The sequence below is a fragment of the Gastrolobium bilobum genome, unplaced genomic scaffold (genome assembly GCF_033153095.1).
Source record: "Gastrolobium bilobum isolate Gb01-03AN ecotype WA unplaced genomic scaffold, APGP_CSIRO_Gbil_v1 utg37679, whole genome shotgun sequence".
NCBI lineage: Eukaryota > Viridiplantae > Streptophyta > Magnoliopsida > Fabales > Fabaceae > Gastrolobium > Gastrolobium bilobum.
Genome location: NW_026896399.1, coordinates 91104 through 112522, shown reverse-complemented (window position 1 = coordinate 112522; position 21419 = coordinate 91104). Strand labels below are relative to the sequence as shown.

The 21419-nt window shown below is 38.7% G+C and overlaps 1 protein-coding gene and 1 non-coding gene across 2 annotated transcripts; one reads left to right on the top strand and one right to left on the bottom strand.

Moving 5' to 3' along the window:
- Positions 1 to 9006: 9006 nt before the first annotated feature.
- On the bottom strand, positions 9007 to 9528 carry LOC133299529 (uncharacterized). Its single transcript, XM_061498999.1, has one exon. The coding sequence runs from the start codon at positions 9526 to 9528 to the stop codon at positions 9007 to 9009; it is 522 nt and encodes a 173-aa protein (XP_061354983.1).
- Positions 9529 to 10650: 1122 nt separating this feature from the next.
- Positions 10651 to 10753, top strand: LOC133299538 (small nucleolar RNA R71). The gene has a single exon (XR_009749942.1). It is a non-coding gene; the product is annotated as a small nucleolar RNA R71 (small nucleolar RNA).
- The last annotated feature ends 10666 nt before the right edge of the window (positions 10754 to 21419 follow it).

Below are 21419 nucleotides of genomic sequence, written 5' to 3'. Positions count from 1 at the left end.
TCCTTTCTCTGACACCTGCTTTTCTGAAGCAGAAACAGATCCCTTTTGTATCCTCGGACTTCCATCAAGGCCTGGTCTGCCCGCAACATTACCTGTCTTATGGTCAGGGTTGTCAGTCTTTTTCCCCATCTGTTGACCATCATCTAGGTCAGGTGAAGAGTCCGTCTGGTTCGTGGTAGTCGGAGGAGTTTGTTTCGCCGGAATAGCTTTTGAGCGTCTACCCTTGGGTGATCGTTGGACAACCATCCATTCCCCAAAGGCATCATTATTAGGCTTCCCCTTGTTAACCCCATCGATAATGGAGTTCGGGTTTCCATGGTCACCGTCAGCCTTGTTTTCTGCAGGTAGGGTTTTCATTGAGTTTCCCTTGCATTGGTCTCTACGATGACCATATTGTCCACACTCAAAACACACAAGATGCAGTCCCTCATAAGCTATCTGGTAACTTTTTTTCCCAATCCTCAGCTTGGATATCAAGCTCTTATGTAAGTCCACTTCCACACAGATGCGTGCGAACCTGGCCTTCTCCGTGCTTTCTTCGTCTCCGACTTTGCTTCTTCTGATTGAGTTGTGGTCCACTTTCAGAGGTCTCTCGAGGAGGCTGCCAATCCTCCATAGCATGCGTGATGAGTAAAACTCCATAGGTAGACTAGGAATGCGCAGCCAAACAGCAATGCGCTTGACAATTTCATCAAACGGATCAAAGAAGGGTCTCCATCTTTGGATGGTAACGTAGTGACCCGCCACTATCCAAGGGCCTTCGTGGAGGACATGGTTGTAGTCCTTTTGGTCAGAACATTTTAACAGCAGGTGGCCATTATCCAGTTCTATCATCTCATGACTTCCATGAAGGTTCCACAAATTCAGCAGTCTTGTCTTTAGGAACCTAGCACTTATCTTCTTCCCAAGTAATTTAACAATAAGGGAAGATTGCCATTTCCTACATTCCTCCTTGTGTTCCGCCTTGGTAAAATGAAGAGCTGGGCAAAGAGGGTCATCTTCTTCATCCAGGTCGTCTTCCTCACAGTCCTCTTCGTCTTCCTCTCTTCTTTGACGGAGGATCCAGTCCTCATCCTCACTATCTGATCCATTGCCCCCTCCATTAAGATGAAGTAGCTTGTCCTTGTAGGAGATCGTCTTCCTCCTCATTCTGCCCGAGTCTACCTTCTGCTTAGCATTTTCTTTGAGGTTTCCCTCCTCCGTGACATTTTCGTCACCCTTAGTTTTATCACCCATGGGGTCGTCCATAGGGTCATCCTCGAGTGAAGCACCTTTAGGCTTCTTGATGCTTCTTACTAGCAGGTCACCTTCCTTAGGGGAAAGCTCTCTTCTCTCCATACTCTCTTTAGACATTTTTCTTTCTTTCCTTTTGTATGAATAAATTGAAAAAAAAAATCGAACCTGGCTTTTATATTGGGGTAAAAATGCACATGGGTCACAACGGTTCAATGTTGATGGCTGGGTGAATTGGACGGTGCTGCATCAGCTTGTTCGTACAGGTTTGCCAGTTGTGTCGGTTCATCCCTTCTTTGAAATTTTCAACCGTTGCACTGTTACAGCGTCAGTGATGATGTGGCAGCTTCTGAAAATTTTACCGTTGGGCTTGTTGTACATCATATTGACTTCAATTGCTGCATCTGAATTGGGCCCAAAGTTTGCTTGGCCCGATTCTTTATTCCAACCCAATTGCTATGGGTTTTAATTTCCCATGTACGTGTTGTAGCCTGGTTCCTATATTTTTATTTTTAATGGGTATCAACACCATTTTTCTCCCTGCAAAACATCTTAACTAAAATTAAAAAGAACATGAAACTAATTTATCCTAATTCTAATAATACGAAATTTAATACTTGCAATAATTTAAAATACTGAAATTAAAATGCGTATAATTTAAAAACTTCATAATTAAACTTTGGGCTGCCTCCCAAAAGTGCTTGTGTTATAGTCTTCAGCCTGACTTCTTCCCATTGGATCTCAACTTGGCTCACTTAAGGAGATAATGGTTGTCCCCTTGATACTTTAATCTCCCCAATAATGCTTCAGCCTTTGTCCATTAACCTTGAATGCGCTCCCATCTTTTTCATTCATAATTTCAATAGCTCCATAAGGATACACATGTGCAACCTTAAAGGGTCCTGTCCACCTTGATTTGACCTTGCCTGGGAAGAGCTTGAGCCTTGAGTTAAATAGAAGAACTTGTTGACCTTGCTCAAATACCCTTGGCAGGATCTTATTATCATGTCATTTCTTCATATTTTCCTTGTAAAGTTTGGCATTTTCATATGCATTCATCCTGAACTCATCCAGTTCATTTAGCTGTAGCATTCTCTTTTGTCCAGCTGTTTGTTCGTCTAGATTCAGCTTTGATATAGCCCAGTATGTTTTATGCTCTAACTCAACAGGTAGGTGACATGCCTTGCCATAGACAATTCTGTATGGAGATGCACCTAATGCTGTCTTGTAAGCAGTCCTATATGCCCATAGTGAGTCATCCAATCTGAATGACCAATCCTTCTTTGAAGGATTTACCACCTTCTCTAAGATCCTCTTGATTTCTCTATTGGACACTTCAACTTGCCCACTGTTCTGAGGGTGGTATGCTATAGCAATCTTGTGCTTCACTCCATATTTGGCCAAAAGGTGTTCAAATTGCTTGCTGCAAAAATGACTTCCTTCATCACTTATGATTGCTCTTGGTGTGCCAAACCTTGTGAAGATATTATTTTTGAGGAACTTCCAAACCACTTTGGAGTCGTTGGTGGGTAATGCTGCTGCTTCTACCCATTTAGAGACGTAGTCAACTGCCACCAAGATATATTGATTTCCAAATGAAGGTGGGAATGGTCCCATGAAATCCAGCCCCCAAACATCGAATAGTTCAACTTCCAAGATAGGGTTGAGAGGCATTTCATGTCTCCTTGATACATTTTCGGTTCTTTGGCACCTATCACAACTTGAAACAAAAACATGTGAGCCTTTAAATAAAGAGGGCCAGTAAAAACCTGATTGTAGCACTTTTGCTGCTGTTCTGACTCCAGCATAGTGGCAACCATAGGGAGATGAGTGACAATGTTCAAGTATAGATTGCATCTCCTCTTCCGGCACACATCTTCTTAAAATTTGATCTGGGCATATTTTAAATAAGTATGGTTCATGCCAGAGATAGTACTTACAGTCATGGATGAACCTCTTTCTTTGCTGAGTTCTTATGATTTGGCATTATTCCATTCACCAGAAAGTTTGTTATACCAGCGTACCATGGTGCTATAGCATAGTCAATAGCAAATAGCTGTTCATCTGGGAATTCATCCTTCACTGGTTCTTCATCAACTTCTGACATTCCATCATTCAGCCTTGATAGGTGGTCTGCAACTTGGTTCTCTGTGCCTTTTTTATCTTTAATCTCCAAATCAAACTCTTAAAGTAAAAGAATCCACCGTATCAATCTTGGCTTTGAATCCTTTTTGTCTACCAAATATTTGATGGTTGCATGGTCAGTAAAAACAGTCACTTTAGCACCAAATAAATAAGATCTAAATTTTTCAAATGCAAAAACAACAGATAAAAGTTCTTTTTCAGTGACTGTATAATTAAATTGTGCCCCTATAAGCGTTTTGCTAGCATAATAGATAGGATGAAATATCCTATTCTTTCTTTGACCAAGTACTGCACCAATGGCACATTCACTAGCATCACACATGATTTCAAATGGTGAAGTCCAATCGGGTGCAACAATTATGGGTGTTGTAATAAGCTTCTGCTTCAATTCTTCAAATGCTGCCTTGCATTGATCATCAATTATGAATGGGGTGTTCTGCTCTAGCAATCTGTATAGAGGTCTGGAAATTTTTGAGAAGTCCTTGATGAACCTCCTATAGAATCCAGCATGCCCCAAAAAGCTTCTGATTCCTTTGACATTAACGGGTATGGGCAGCTTCTCAATCGCGGATATCTTTGTTCTATCAACTTCTAGTCCATCCTTTGATACTTTGTGACCCAAGACTATACCTTCTTTGACCATGAAATGGCATTTCTCCCAATTCAGCACTAGGTTAGTCTCTTCACATCTCTTAAGTACCTTTGATAAATTCTTAAGACAAGACTCAAATGATTTACCAAAAACCGAGATGTAACAGCCTGTTGTACACCGGTATTGTTAACATTAATTATGATATTAAGCGCAGTTACAATCACAGCAATTCATTTATAAAAATACGAGTAAACTTTTTCTGTTTATTACGCGAGCATTTAAAACCGTAAAAAGCGTAATAAATAAAGGTTGTGACCATAACTGTAACCTCTTGCGGAATACTTGTTTAAACTATTTTTATATCTTATTTTACTCAATACAAGACACTAAGGGGATCCCATAAACTCACTTAGCATATTTCTCAATCTTATGTTTTCTACCTATCCGAACATGGTTCGGTTATTATTTTTCTGCGGACACACTGCACAAAACCAGTCCTTCATCTTTATTTATCTTTTTTATTACTTAATTATCTTTCCAATGAGCTATCACACGAGTCATTTCGATCTCGTTTGCTCCGGATATCGCCGTTTGAAGTTGGACAAGCAAAACTGCCAACCAACCCCAAAACAGCTCCAAACATCCTTCACTCCACGAATTACTGCAGGAAAACCACTCATTCAAATGCTCTCAAATTTTATACCATAAACTAGACACCTCAAGCTTCAATTTGACATATCATACACTTAATTTTATTGAGAAACGAAGCGTGAATAAGATTCCCAAAAACTGTCAGAACAGCCCCTGCACAGGTGCGTTCTGGACAGTCTGTGTTCACAGGTTTCTACAGGGATGTGTGCAACCCATAAATTTCTCATATTTTAACACAATTTAGGGGACATCTCAAGATTTAAAATGGCATATGTAACAACCCTATTGGACCTCTGTGGAGGAAGATATGCTCTCCTGAAGTTCGTCTAAATTCTGCCAATTCTACAGAAAATTCGCCACAGTTTCCTTTGTTTTTCCTAAAATCCCCAAATTTGCAAATGCTCTCTAATACCTCAAATGTACCTAATAACCAATGGGTGGCACACACAAGGACCAACAATGTCTTGGGGCACTTACAACCCATCTCAGTTTATAGTTATTACACAATTTATACCATATAGCTCACTTTATAAATCCTTAACTTGTTTCAATCACCAATGTCCATTTACATGCAATTTCTCTACATACTATTAATCATAATCCTAAAATAGGCCTAAAGCACTTCCATCATATTACATCAAGTATCCAAGTGCAATTACAACATATTACAACTTACGATTCCATGACTTTAAATTACAACTTAAACATGAACTTTAAATTACAACTTGAAACATGAACTTCAAATGACATATACAACTAACTAGACTTAGGCAAAATGACATGAACAAATATGAATGTGAAACTCATCCTACATACATATGGAATGTTCATGCCCTAAGTCTAGCCTAGGCCAAATGGCCATCAAAATGCAAAAAGTGCAAGTCCTCCAATGACTCATCCTACGGGCTTCTTGCCCACCGCTCCCGTACCACTGCTACCTCCGAAAATATATCTCCCAAGATGGGGTGAGATATACGAATATATCTCAGTAACCTAGAGGTTCTGGAGAAAACTTCGCCCAATGGCTCACTTCGATGCATATAAATAAAATAAAATAATCACTTATCAAAACGGGATAAAGCAAGGGATTTAGAGAAACTGGGGAATATAGGAATACAAAATACGACAAAGCGGGAATGGTAGCTACCAATACCACGCAACTTCCTCGGCATATAAGCTTATGGGTCTCATCCAAGGCATGTTCCTAGAACATCCAACCAAGGTACCCCTTCCATCCGCATACACCCGAGACTTCCTAGTGTGCTCCTATCAGGATCACACACCACGACCCTAGGTCAACTGGAACTCCCTCTCGGAGACCTATCCAATGGAAGTCCGAAACGCCCGAAGGCAACACTGTCTACTGGCCAGAGACTCGGTACCTATGTACCAACATACATCTACATGCATGATCATGTTATTCTACACTACTCATATACATTTCCTACCATCACCCTCAACGGGTATGGTGGAACACACAAGGGGAACAAGCCCCAGTACCAAGAGGTTACCTCAATGTGTTTCTCCACTTAGCTCCAAGCAGTTTATGTTCCAAGCTTGTTACTCAACAAAATGCCTACACAGAGGACATTCTCAATTACACAAAACTAATACGAACACATGCCAGTTAACAATTATACAAGCATGATTCAACCACTTACCTCAATCCCACTTGGTCTAGGACCAAGGGCAATCCACCGACTCACGGTTCGGGGTTCAAATCGACGTACGACAACCTACAATAACCATGTACGAACTGTCAGTACACGACAATTCTATCAAAACGCGAAAAACGTCAAAACCCTCCTACACCCTTGTAGGTTCGGCCTTCTTAGGCTTATTTCACAATTTATTTTTCTAAATTTTCTTTCTCATTTTATTATACTTCCTTAGGTTGCCAAAAGACCATACCAAGTGTCGTTTTTCACTTTACGTCTTTTAAACAAAGATTTGCCTAATATTTTACTCTAGGATCCTTTATGGCATTTAACACCTTCAATTATTTTTCATTGATTCTTCCACTTTCCAACTACATCAAATCCCTAAAATTCCCTACATGGCCGAATTGTCAACTAGGTAATTCCAAAGGATTCTCACTTAATTTTAACCACTCCACACCTCATACAATATCATTATATCAACATCCAATCATGCAACAACTCACCAATCCCATCCTAACACAATTTCAAAATCCAAAGTCATGACAACCTAAAATTTCTCCAAGTTAAAAATACACATTTTCCTCAATAATTTATATTGCATTTATAGCTAATACACATTATTCTACGACACATTCATGTATAAACATTTCCCAATTGAGCTCTCTAAACACATCAATCATCTAAGCCCTCTTTAGGGTTCATAATTCAAATCACATGAATCAACCGATTAAATACAAGGAAACTCACCCCAAATGCAAGGCACAAGGCTCCTCCTAAACATACTCCACCATTGGAGCACCTAGAAGCTCCATGAACACAAATCTAAGCAAGTGAGCTCCGGCCTTGAGTAGGAGATTTTGCAAAATACAGCTGGATTCAAGGCTCAAGAGTACCACCAATGGCTTTAGAAGGTGTTTTCCATCAAGTTTCAAGCTAAAAATCGATGGATTTGGTGGAGAAATGATCAAGTTATGGTGAAATGAAGTTTCCAAAGCCATTTTTGCATAATAATGAAGGGGTTGCGGGTTTGGAGAAGAAGGAGGGGAGGAAGATGATGATGTAATGGTGGCTTTTCCATGTGGCAAGGTTCATTTAAGTGGGGTGGGTCCCACCGCCACCTCACGCGTTTTCAAATTAATTCAAAACTCCCTCTGATTCCACTAAACGTCCATAATTTCATAACCTATTTAGAAAATCTAATTTTTAACATTAACCATTGTCCTTTAATTACCCTTGATCAGATGAATTCGGAGTTTTCCGGTCGTTCAGAGAAAACGCTGTTTTAAGTTGTTGCATGCGTCGTTGGCACGCTTCTCCAAACTAACTTATTTCCATCAATTTTTACCAGAAATCATATTTCCTAGTTCTATAAACCATTTATAACTCATATTTAAAACCTAGAGCTCAAAACTCACTCGACACATTTTACGGTGCAATCGTACCGCGGTATTTTGACCCGGTAAAACACTATTCACTGAATTTTCTGAAACTTGCCTAACCACTCAATTTTTCGTTCTGAATCCATTTCCAGGGTTATTTTTACCATCTGAGACCTTCTACTCAATTTTTATCTTCCTAGGGTTGCGTGTTGGCTAATTACCGTTTTGCCCTTTCTTTGTATTTTGGCCTAATCTTTAGGATTTTCACTAATCCTTCACTTAATTACTCATTTAATGTTTTAATACTTAATTTAGAATTGCGAGGTGTTATACGAGAAATCATCCATGAATATTTCCACAAAATTCTCCACCATATCTGTTAATATTGCCATCATACACCTTTGGAAGGTTGCTGGTGAATTGCATAATCCAAATGGCATCCTTCTAAAGGCAAAGGTTCCATGCGGGCAAGTAAATGTGGTCTTGTCTTGATCTTCTGGTGCTACAGCAATCTGGTTGTAGCCCGAATATCCATCTAAAAAGTAATAGAACTCTTTCACTGCTAGTCTATCCAACAATTGGTCAATGAATGGCAAAGGGAAGTGGTCCTTTCTTGTAGCATCATTAACCTTCCTATAATCCTAGCATATTCTCCATCCGGTCACAGGTCTAGTTGGTATAAGCTCATTTTTCTCATTCTTCACAACTGTGATTCCTCCCTTCTTTGGTACACATTGCACAAGACTTATCCATTGGCTATCTAAAATAGGGTATATTACTGCAGCATCTAGCCATTTAATCACTTCTTTCTTGACAACTTCTTTCATCATAGGATTCAGCCTTCTTTGAGGATACACAGTGCTGCTGTAGCCTTCCTGCAGCAATATTTTGTGTGTGCGGAATGTAGGGCTGATTCCTTTTATGTCTGCTATGCTCCATCTGAGGGCTCTTTTGTGCTCTTTTAGTACTTTTAGCAACTGCTCCATTTCTGCATCAGAGAGAAAAGATGAAATAATAACAGGTAAATTATTTTCATCTCCTAAGTATGCATATTTAAGATGCTGGGGCAGGGGTTTGAGCTCAAGGATTGGAGGTTCTTCTATCGATGGCTTGAGTTTCTTTATCATTCTTTCTCCAAGAGATTCAAAATGTCTTTCTTTGTGTGGCCTTATTGGTTGGGAATCCATCCATGCAAGGCACTCCTTCATTTTATCTTCATCGTTTGCACATTCCTCTGCTATAGCAACGTTCAGTGGTTCTGTCTCTGTTTGCTGCTTGAGTTGCTGTAGCAGAACTGCATCAATAGTATCCATGTTAGCGCATTCTTCCACTTGATCAGGATACTTCATACTTTGAGTACATTGAATGTAACTTGCTCATCATTGACTCGCATGGTTAAGTCTCTTTTCTCAACATCAATCACTCCTCGTCCAGTGGCTAAGAATGCTCTTCCCAAAATGATGGGTACTTCCCTATCTGCTTCAAAGTCAAGAACAATAAAGTCAGCGAAAAAAATGAACTTATCCACTCTTACCAACACATCTTCAATTTTTCCTTCTGGATAAGTTATTGATCTATCAGCCATCAACAACGTAACAGTGGTTGGACGTGCCTCTCCTATTCCAAGCTTCCTGAAAATTCTCTTAGGAATAAGGTTAATACTTGAGCCTAAATCTAGTAATGCATTACCTACATATTGGTTACCAATAGTACAAGGAATAGTGAAACTCCCTGGATTTTTTAGCTTTGGCGGTAACTTGTTGAGGTAGTATTGACTACTTTCTTGGGTTAGAGCTACTGTCTCATATTCCTCCAGCTTCCTCTTCTTTGCCAAGATGTCCTTCATGAATTTTGCATAACTTGGCATTTGCTCAAGAGCTTCAACCAAGGGTACATTAATGTGCAACTATTTTAGAACATCAAGGAACTTCTTGTACTGCTTGTCATCAGTTTGCTTCTGCAATCTTTGAGGAAAGGGTGGTGGTGGTCTTGTTACTTTGCTGACAGTCTGACCTTGTAGTGGTTTTGATGTAACAATACTCTCAGTGTCAGCAGCTTGAGGTTCTTTGGGTTGATCATGATTTTCCACCTTTTCAGCAACTTTATCTTCTTCAATCTGGCTCAATGCTTTCTGCTTCTGCTCATGGTAGTTCTTTATGACTTCTGGTTCTTCTACGGCTTTACCACTCCGCAATGATATAGCATTGACCTGTTCTTCTCCATTTTTTTTGGGACTTCAGTATTGCTTGGCAAGGTTCCTTGAGGTCTGCTTCTAAGTGCTTCTGCCAATTGACCTACTTGAGTCTCCAAATTTTTGATTGATGCAACTTGATTATGAATTATAGCATCGCTCCTCGTCATGTAATCTTTCAACATGCTTTCCAGCGAATTTGATGTATCAGCTTGCTGTTTAGGTTGATGATGCTGTTGCGTGAATCCAGGAGGGTATGGAGCTTTATATGACCTTTTTGTTGTATCTTAGGACATTTGTTGCTGTCCATGATGCTGTCCTTGAGAATAGGACAGATTTGGGTGATTCCTCCATCCGGGATTATAGGTATTTGAATATAGATTGTTGTTCCTGTTGAAATTGCCAATAAAACAAACAGATTGAGGGTTTTGTGGACAATTATCATAAACATGGGGACCATTACAGAAAACACATGATATAGCATCAGTTATGGCATTGACTGGTTGTGCTTTAGCTTCAGCAGACAAATTCATCGTCTTGATAGAGTTGTTCAAAGCTGAAATCTGTGCTGACAGTGCTATTACAGTATCTAATTCCTAGACTCCAGTAGCCTTCTTTGGTGTTAAACTTGATCTTTCTACAAGCCACTGATAGTTGTTGATTGCCATCCTCTCTAATATTGCATATGCTTCTGTATATGTTTTTTCTAAAAGAGCTCCTCCAGATGATACATCGACCATGCTCTTTGTTGGTCCATTAAGCCCATTATAGAATGTCTCTATTTGAATCTATTCGGCAATGCCATGATTTGGGCACTTCCTCAACAGATCCTTGAATTTCTCCCAAGCCTCATAATGATTCTTCTTGCAATTGCTTGAAGGTTGATATATCATTCCTGTATTGGGCTGCCTTCATGGGAGGAAAGAATTTCAATAAAAACTTGTCCGCTAAATCCTCCCAACTTTGGATTGACTGTGGTTGTAAAGAATTCAACCATGCTTTAGCTTTGTTGGTGAGGGAATATGGGAACAACTTCATCTTTAAAGCATCGGATGTAACTCCCCTGATTTTGATAGTGTCTGCTACATCCATAAAAATTTTGAGGTGAAGGTGAGGGTCTTCACTAGGCATTCCATTGAATTGACCAATGGTTTGCAGCATGTTAAACATCACTGGCTTCAGCTCAAAGTTCACTATTGCTACATCAGGTTGAACGATTCCAGAATGCAGGTTATTGAGCGTAGGAATTGCGTGCGCTCTGATTGGAATCTCATTTTGATTTGGACCTTCATTATTATGTCTAGGTTCATCTTCTTCACCGTTTCTCAGCCTTTCTGTCATGTTGGGTATTGTTGTAGAATTGTTGCGTCTTTGTCGTCTCCTTCTTGCTCGAAATGTTCTTTCAATCTCAGGATCAAAATCTGCTTCTTGCTCTGAAGAAGAACTGCTCATACGCTGCAATTAACAACTTTAAAATAGTAAGGGGAAAGGTAAAGGATATAAAAAGAATAAAATTCTTCACTAAAATAAAAAAAACTTTATGATTATTCCCCGGCAATGGCGCCAAAAACTTGTTGTGCAAATTGTAATAAATTAAATCTTCCACACAAATACGCAAGTGCACGTGTCATAAGTAATAAAGGGATGTGTGAGTCCAAGTATCATTCCCACGGAGATAAGTGTCAAGTAATGATTATTTAGGTGAAGAAAGTAGGTAAAATGATTAATTGTGATGATTGGATTTGTAAAATAAAAGACAATTAAAATTAAGAAAACAGTAAACTAATTCTAAAGTATTAAAATGATGGATGAGATATAGGTCAGGTTCAATTTCCCTGATACAGCAATACTGAAACGATGTTTTAACAATGCTATATCAATGTTTAACTAGTAACCGAACACTAAGGTATGCTGGGGCTTTTGGCCAACCTAACATATATATCCAATAACTAATTCCCACATCTCTATGGCCAAACTAATCACTGAATTGTTCAAGTTCAAGTTCAAGGTTATGTGGTGTGAATGATCTCTCTACCCACAACATAATCAAGTTATAATTAACCTAATTAATCCACACAATTCAACAAGGGTCTGGATTTGGAAACCTCTCGGCCCCAACCTCCTCAATATCACATATGTATCTCTCGACATGCACACATGAATAAGATTAAGCAAACTCGTTGAATAACTAATCAAACATTAATATAAACAAAGTTTAGGCATACATCTCAATGTTACAGCATATGTACTTTATCACCTAACTCATTGGAAAACAGAAAAGAAGATGAAAATGAATGTTGTAGGAAAACGTCGTCACTGCCTTGCTCCAGCACTGCTCCAGCAGCTCTTCCCTCTCTAAGAACCTTACTTTCTCTCTCTAAACTCTTCTCACTTGCTTCTAACTTCTCGAACCTTGAACCTCTCTGGACTCTCTCCAAAATCGTGCTTTAATCCATGGGGGAACTCTTCTTTAAATAGGAAAAATGGTTGGAAAATTGGGCTTTAGGGTTAGGAGTTAAAAGCCATGAATCTTGTTGCTGCAGCCTTATTGTATCCCTAGATTCTTGGGTTGTTGGCACTTGCTTGGATAAGATCCTGATCTTCTTGAATTTCTTGTGCCAATGTTGTTGTTGACCGAATGTGAGCGTGAGTTTGTTGTCCTTATTCTTTGGATTTTTGGGCTTTGTTGGCACTTGTTTGGATAAGATCTTGATCTTCTTGGATTCCTTGTGCCAATGTTGTTGTCGACCGAGTGTGAAGTTGTTATCCTTGTTCCTTGGGATTTTGGGACAAGATTATATCTTCAGATTCGTCCTTTGCTTGCTGGTGTATTGTTGGAGAATAACTAACTTTTGAATTTCAAAAGTTCGGTTGTCCCTTTGTCCACACTATCATGCTGTAGCGATTGCTATGTCATCAATTCTTCAGCTCTTTTGCTACAGCATTACTACGTCAATTTTTCCTGCAAAGTCAGACACTCAACAAGTCATCTTTTCTTATACAAAATCAAGGAATATTGTCTTATTTTCCATACTTAGTCATCTCAAAACACTTAATCATGAGTATACAATAATTAGCTCAATTATCATGCAAAGAAGACAACTTATATGGAATTTATGCAACAAATTCATCAAAAAATACTAAATTAACTCTCATTTGGGAGAGTTATCAGATATACGAATATATCTCAATAACCCAGAGGTTCTGGAGATTACTCCGCCCAATGGCTCACTCAGATGAATGCCAATAATATAATACAACATTCAAAACGGGATAAAGCAAGGGATTTAGTGAAGTAGGAAAGCATAGGGAATAAAATACGATGAAGCTGGAATGGTCAATGCCAAAACCACGCAACATCCATATACACCCGAGACTTCCTAGTGTGCTCCTCTACGGATGACACACTACAACCCCAGGTCAACTGGAACTCCCTCATGGAGACCTATCCAGTGGAAGTCCGTAACGCCCGAAGGCAAACTGTTTACTGGCCAAAGACATGGTACATCCTATGTACCACTATACGTACAAATATGTATGATCATGTTATACTACATTACCAACATACACCTCCAACTAATACCCTCAACGGGCATGGTGGAGCACACACGGGGATTAAACCTGTAACACCCCGTATATATCCGATAGTGTTATCATTACATCGTATTAAGCTACGCTTAATTAAAAATGCGGAATATTCTTTTTCTTTTCAATTATGACGTCATTATCAATTACCAACTTGATTACTTAATCAATTTCATAAAATATCGCCTGAATGTAAATTGCAATAAGACATCTACTGAAATACCTCAATATAACATATAAAGTGAGTATCTAAGTCACGGCATTACATCACGTAATCCGGACAATATCCTGATGCATTAATACAACTCTAATAAAAGAAAGACCTAACAAGTCTACGTGGCATGGACAATCCCCATGCTCACCAAATCAATAGCGTCTCAACAAGATAATCCAAAATCATAACATGAAGCAAAAGCATAAAAACAGCAAGCATATCCAGCATCCAACATGTCAGCATATAATGTCATCATTATCTAACTCAGCTCTGGCCTCCTGCCGCCTGAGGTCTCAACATTACCTGACCCTGAAATAAGCATTCCCCAAACGTGGGGTGAGATCTCTAAACCAGAAATCTCAGTAAGACAAGGGGTCCTCAAGGATCTTCCACCCCAAGCTCACTTACATACGCAATATAAGTTCTAAAGGCATTTATATCAATATAAGTTCCAAAATTATGCAGTGCAACAGATATTCATGCCATGTGTGTTTATCACTATCTACTGGCCAGAGAAATGCAGGAATACGTCTATACCTACATGTAGTACAAGGAACACCGCTTGCACCTCACCCACAGCCTCACCATCTTGTATGTACCACATACTCAGGCTTATCGTATAGGTGGAACACCACATGCATATCATAAAGGCACTAGCATATAACAACTCAAAAGCATTTCCAAAACATCAAAAGCATGTAACACAGAATGCATATAACCATACCCCCATGGGACATGGTGGAACCACAACATGGCTAAACCGAGGACACGAAAGCTTACCTTGCAAGCTCACTATCCAATGCCAAGAGTCCTCACAGCTCAAGTCCAACACACAGCAGATCACAATCTGATTTAGGACCAGCAAGAGTATCAACATATATAGCTCAAAAGCATTAACATAAAGACTACGTTCTCCTTTAACGATTTACGTCTTAAGGCTTCCAACAAAGCCACAAGCCCTTAATCACATGATTCTGACTTAGTTCATTAATTACAGAAGTTCAACTTCATCAATCTAGGGTCCACAAACCCCCAATAGCCTACTGTACACACATCACAACTACTGTTTTTTGAAATCCCAGAATATCCGGATATTCCTCGGGACATATCCGGATATCCAATATCCGGATATCTCTCTGGCAATATCTGGATATCAATATCCGGATATCCAGATCCCCATATCCGGATATCAATATCTGGATATCTATATCCGGATATCAATATCCGGATATTTCACGGGAAAATATGTGGATATTTCTCGACAGAATGCAGTTTCTGCATTTCGCGAAGATATCCTTCAAAGGTTGGGTTTTTACTGATTTAAGACACTAAAGCATACATTTCTAAGTGTGTTAAGCATTTCCCAACATTAAGTTATCATCTTTTAACCTTTACATGCACCAAGGTTCCATTTTTAAGCTCAAAGACTCATGATCAAAGGTTGAACCACTTACCAAAGCCCAAAACAGAGGAAGAATAGCTCTTGGAGCTCACAAATCAGATGCTAAGGTGCTGTCCCTCAAGGTGCACGAAAATGGACCAACAAGTTTGGTTCTTTCTTCCCAAAGGTGACACTTTGAAGCTCAAAAGTGACACTGCAAGGTTCTCACAACCCAACTACACAAGTCAGCCCCTAACCAACCCTCAAAAGGGCAAACTCAGAAAAGAAACACTCCCACACCTTCACAAAACTCCAACTTACAAGGCTAAGGTGTTTAGAGGAATCAAGGGTGGAGAAAGGTGATCACTTGGGTTTTTTCTTCAAGAAAATGGAGGTGACAAGCTAAGGAGAGCCAAACTCAGAAATGGAGGCACCAAAGGTCACGTATGAAAATGTAAAATCTGACCTAGGATCATGTGCTCATCACTTATATAGCCACTTAACAATAAAACACACAGTATTAACTTTAATTGTTACGCTTAGCATTTTAATCCCAAACTCAGGATTCTTAAACTACACAATTTTACAAGAATTATTATATTTTTCTTATATTTTTCTGAGCACCTTTCCGGTACACGCTTTTCATAGCCAGTATCAGTTTCTGGCACCAGTTCTCATTATTTGGACTTGAAACTCGTTTTACAAGTCCTATATATTATTCTAGTAATTATCATGAACTTATTATAATTTTCCGGGATACTTTTTCGGTACGCATTTATACCGACTAGCAAAACCGGTGTCTGCACTTTTCTTCCGAAAAGCGACTTTCAACATTCTTAATCACTTATCATGATTATTAAAGCCTCTTAATAATTATTAGGGTCAATTATGGAATCATTTCCTATTTTCTCATAATTAATCAGTTAAATTCCTTATTTAACGGTGCGGGTTTTTACAAAACCCCAGTACCAAGGGATTACCTGATTAATTTCCTTCACTTGACAGCTCTAATTAAATACATCACCGAACTTGGTAATACTATAAATGCTTACACATAGGACATTCTCATTTCAATTTCCATTCTCCAATGCATATACATGATTATAAAGGAATTCATGCACCAATTCATAATCACTTACCAAAATCCCTTTGGTCAAGGACCAAAGACAACCCACCAAGCTCAAAGCTTCGAGTTCACTTCTGTGGGAGGCAACCTACAACGATGACACAAGGATCATCAACACACAGTGCAATTAGCCAACATTACAAAGCACCAAATTCTCACTTCCCCACCTGTATAGGTTCGGCCATTTAGGCCTCATTTACCAAACAATTTGCTTAATTATTTTACAAGGTTCCTATGCCTTCACAAGCTTACCACAACACCCATTTAAGTCCTAATTTCAATGTACAATAATCCTAGCACCAATTTTCCTTAATTTTCTTTAAAGGTTCGAATGCACACCCTCACACACTCCAAGTACTTTTCCTTCAATTTCCAATGCATCAACTCCACACACAACTTATTTAAACACCATTTTTAATCATACAACATCCATTAAATAATTTTTGCATCATCAAGCCCAATATACCCTATAATGGTCGAATTCTTCAAGCCCAACAACCAAAGGGTATTCAATCCAATTTAACACTTCCACACACCTTACAATCTCATAATTAACTCATACAAACTCTTCACAACTCAATTACACAACCATTATACAAAGTCATTTCACAAAGTGATGAATCATCAACTCCAAAATTGCCTAAGTTACCAAATAATTCACCAATAATTTTTATAATTTCTATCACTCTAAAACATCATTCTAAGCCACTTTTATATAATACACAATTTCAATTTGAGCTCTCTAACTACATCAATTCATACAAACCAACCCTAGGTCACCAAATTCAAAATTCATGATTCAACTAATCAAAAGTGTTAAAACTTACCCACAAGCTTGGCCTAAGACTCCTCCAAGTGATACCAAATCAAAAGCTTGAACACAAAGCTCAAGAACTCCAAATCTCCCACTTAGGTCGCGGCTGTATATGGAGATTTTCTCCCAATTTAGTGAGTTTCAAGACTCAAGACTACCATGGTTGTGTTTGGATGATGATTTTCTTCAACTTTGGTGACAAACTTTGTTGAATTTGAGTGAGTATTGAGTGAGTTATGAGAGGATGAAGTTTTGGAAGAAAACTTGGCCTTCCATGGTGGGGGTTGCGGTGGCTAAGTCCACTTAAGTGAGGTGGGTCCCACCGCCACCTCACGTGATTTCTGTAAGAACCTGCACCGTTAAATTAGGAATTTAATCAATTAATTATGAGATTAATGAGATAATTCCATAATTAACCATAATAATTATGAGAAGGCTTAAATAATTATGGTAAGTGATTAATAATGTTGAAAGTCGCTTTTCTGACGAAAAGTGCAGATAACGGTTCTGTTCCACGCTATAAATGTGTACCGATGAAGTATCACGAAAAATTATGAAAAGTATGTATATGTCATTAGAATAATATATAGGACTAGCATAACAAGTTTCAGGTCAAAATAATGAGAACTGGTGTCAGAACTGATACTGGCTATGTAAAAGCGCGTACAGGAAAAGTACTGCGAAAAATAAAATAAAAATATGAAAAATCTTGGAAAAATGGCTAGGTTCAGAGTCCTAAGTTTGGGGTTAAAATGCTAAGTGTAGCTATTAGCGCTAATACAGTGCGATTAAGACTTAAGTGGACTATAAAAGGCCTTGACACATGATCCTAGGTCATTTTTTGTGCCTCTTGCGTGGAGTTGCTGAGTGTGGACTGCTGCCACCTTCTTCCTTGTTCTCCATGCATGTAAAAACCTCCAAGACACCATTTTTGCCTTAGATTCTTCCTCCTTAGCTTTCTTTACACTTGAGGGCAACCTTGTGAGGGTGTGAGTAAGCCATTTTCTGAGGTTGAGGTTCTGTCTTTGAGTGCTTGAAGGCTGACTTCATTGTTTTGTGGGGAAGGAGCCATTGTTCCTTTCTTGTGTGGCTTCAAGGAGCCACCTTTGGAAAGAAAGGACCTTGCTTGTGTGCCATTTTCGTGTCCTTGTGTGCTCTGAACTTTGAGGCTGGTGAGAGAGCTCCTAGAGTCACCTTGTTTCTATTTTGAAGCCTTGGGTAAGTTCATCAACCTTGATCATGAGTTTCCTTAGTTAAAAATAAAGCCTTGGCATGTTTAATAAGATGAACAAGTAACCAACATGATAACTGGTCTAAAGAGGCTTAAAGATGCATGCTTGGACGTATTAAGGTGTTAAAAATGGAACCTTGGGAGTGATATCTCGCGAAATGCAGAAACTCATTCTGTCGCGAAATATCCGGATATAATATCCGGATATTGGTATCCGGATATGGGGTTGGAAATATTCGGATATTGATATCCGGATATGGGGTTGGAGATATCCGGATATGGATATTCGGATATGGCCCCGACAAATATCCGGATATTCTGGGAATTTCGAGACAGTAACAGTTCTGTTCAGACAGAACTGCATTATGGGTTTATGGACCCATGATTGGTTACGCTGAACCTCTGTAATAATTAACTAAGTCAGAATCAAGTGATTAAGGGCTTATGGCTTTGTGAGAAGCCTAAAGACATGAAACGTAAAGAAAAACGTTGTCTTTATGTCATAGACTTGTAGAGTATAGTTATTGATGATATTGCTGGTCTAAAACAGATTGTGATTCTGCTGTTTGTGGACTTTGAGCTTGGTTGGAATCTTGGTTGGATAGTTAGCTTGCGAGGTAAGCTTTCGTGTCCTCGGTTTAGCCATTGTTGGTTCCACCATACCCCATGGGGGGATGATTTATATGCATGATGTGTTTTCATGTATTGATTTTGAAATGTTGTTGAACTGTTATGTGCAAGTGCTTATAATATGCATGTGTTGTTTCACCTAGACGGTAAGCCTGTGTATGTAGGAGACATACCATAGGGTGATTCTGTGGGTGGGTGCAAGTAGTGACTTGCACTAAATGTAGCTAATAGACGTATGTAAACCCTGCATTTCTCTAGCCAGTAGAATAGTTGACACACGTGACATGATTATTCTGCTGCATTACACTGATTTTGGAACTTATATTATATTCCTGCTTTTGAACTTATACTGCACATGTAAGTGAGCGTGGGGTGGAGAAATCCTTGAGGACCCCTTGTCTTACTGAGATTTCTGTTTAGAGATCTCACCCCACGTTTGGGGCACATATTTCAGGTTCAGGTAACTCAGGGGTTGAGACCTCAAGCAGCAGGAGGCCGGAGCTGAGTTAGTGATATGCTGATTATGATGATATGCTTGGATTATGCTTGGATGTTGACATGCTTTATATTTATTATCATGTTGTTGTTGTTGAGACTCTGTTGGACTTTGTTGCCTTATTTGGTGAGCATGGGGGTTGTCCATGCCACATTGATTGACTATGTCTTATTTGGATTTGAGTTGTATTAATGTATCAGGATTATGTCCGGACTACGTGTTGTAGATCTGTGACTTAGATACTCACATATTTATTCTATGAGGTTATTCAGTGTAGATAGCTGTTTATTTACAATTACATACATGCAATATTTTTACAAAGATTAAGTAATCAACTTGGTAATTGATAATGACGTCATAATTAAAAAGAAAAAGTTTATTCCGCATTTTTAACTAAGCAAAGCTTAATACGATGACATGATAAAAATTCGGGTACACACGAGGTGTTACAATTTCAAACTAATTCAAATTTCACGCCTATTCCGCTAAACGTCCGTAATTTAATAAACTATTTAAAAACTCTAACTTTTAACATTAACCATTGTCCTTTAATTAAACTTGATCAGATGAATCCGGAGTTTTCCGGTCGTTCAGAGAAATCACAGTTTTAAGTTGTTATGTGCGTTGTGGGCACGCTTCCCCAAACACTCTAATTTCCATCAATTTCCACTAGAAATCATATTTTCTAGTCCTATGTATCATTTATAACTTATATTCAAATCTAGAGCTCAAAATTCATTCGACACGCTTTGCGGTGCAATTGTATCGCGATATTTTTACCCGGTAAAAACATTATTCACCAAATTTTCAGAAACTTGTCTAACCACTCAATTTTTCGTTCTGAATCCATTTCCACGGTTAGTTTTCCCATTTGAGACCTCCTACTCAATTTCACTTTCCCAGGGTTACGTGCTTGGCTAATTACCGTTTTACCCTTCCTTTGTATTTTGACCCTAATTTCAGGATTTTCACTAATCCTACCCTTTAATCCACATTTAATATATAAATATATGATTTATAAATGTAAGGTGTTATACGTCACTCCCGCCTGCACCACCAACTCAACAAATTTGTGATGAAATCTTGCCGGCCCACGACATGTATGATCCAGTTTGGCGTACGGATTATTTCGATGAAGAGCTGGACGAAGGTCTTGTTTCGGATAGCGAGTCATCAGATACGAATGTCGATGGTGATTTTGATTGTTGTCCGTCTACTGCAGTTGGTCAACCAATTCCTTCTCCAGGCATTGTCGGAATGCAAGACCCGCCAGTTGCAGGTATGTAAGCATAATGGTTTATTATTGCTTATGTAATTTATCGTTAAATGACACAAAATATTGTTTTCGAAATGTGATTATGCAGGAAATGATAGTGTACCATTTTGGTCTTAAATAAGCCATTACATGAATATTAATTGGGAATACCCAGATCAGGAGTTGGATGATATGCATTGAGTCCAAATACCTAACTGACAGATGGGTCAAGAGCTATATAAGGAGCAAATGTTTGATAGCAAGCAGGATGTAGGTATGTAAGCATAATGGTTTATTATTGCTTATGTAATTTATCGTTAAATGATACAAAATATTGTTTTCGAAATGTGATTATGCAGGAAATGATAGTGTACCATTTTGGTCTTAAATAACCATTACACGAATATTAATTGGGAATACCCAAATCAGGAGTTGGATGATATGCATGGAGCGTAAATACCTAACTGACAGATGGGTCAAGAGCTATATAAGGACCAAGTGTTTGATAGCAAGCAGGATGTACAGATGTATGGCGAATCACCGCACAACAGTTGTAGAAAAAAGTGATACGAAAAGGCTAATAATGGTTTGTCAAATCATAACGACAGTTTGTCCATGGAGGATGAGGGCATACCTTAAAAAAGGTGGCACTGAATGGGTTATAGGCATATAGAACAACGAATAGACATGTGTTAGTCAAATTCTTACCCAAGATCACAAGCAGTTGGACTCAAATATCATATGTTCATTGATCTTAGGTGCGTAAAATTGTGTTTAGTAAATTTAAAATTTTTGTTATCTTTACTAATACAATCTTGTTTGACCAAATACAAAA

What these genes read in the sequence shown, in the direction of transcription:
- LOC133299529 (XM_061498999.1), bottom strand. Translation starts at nt 9,528, where the DNA reads ATGCCAAGTTATGCAAAATTCATGAAGGACATCTTGGCAAAGAAGAGG.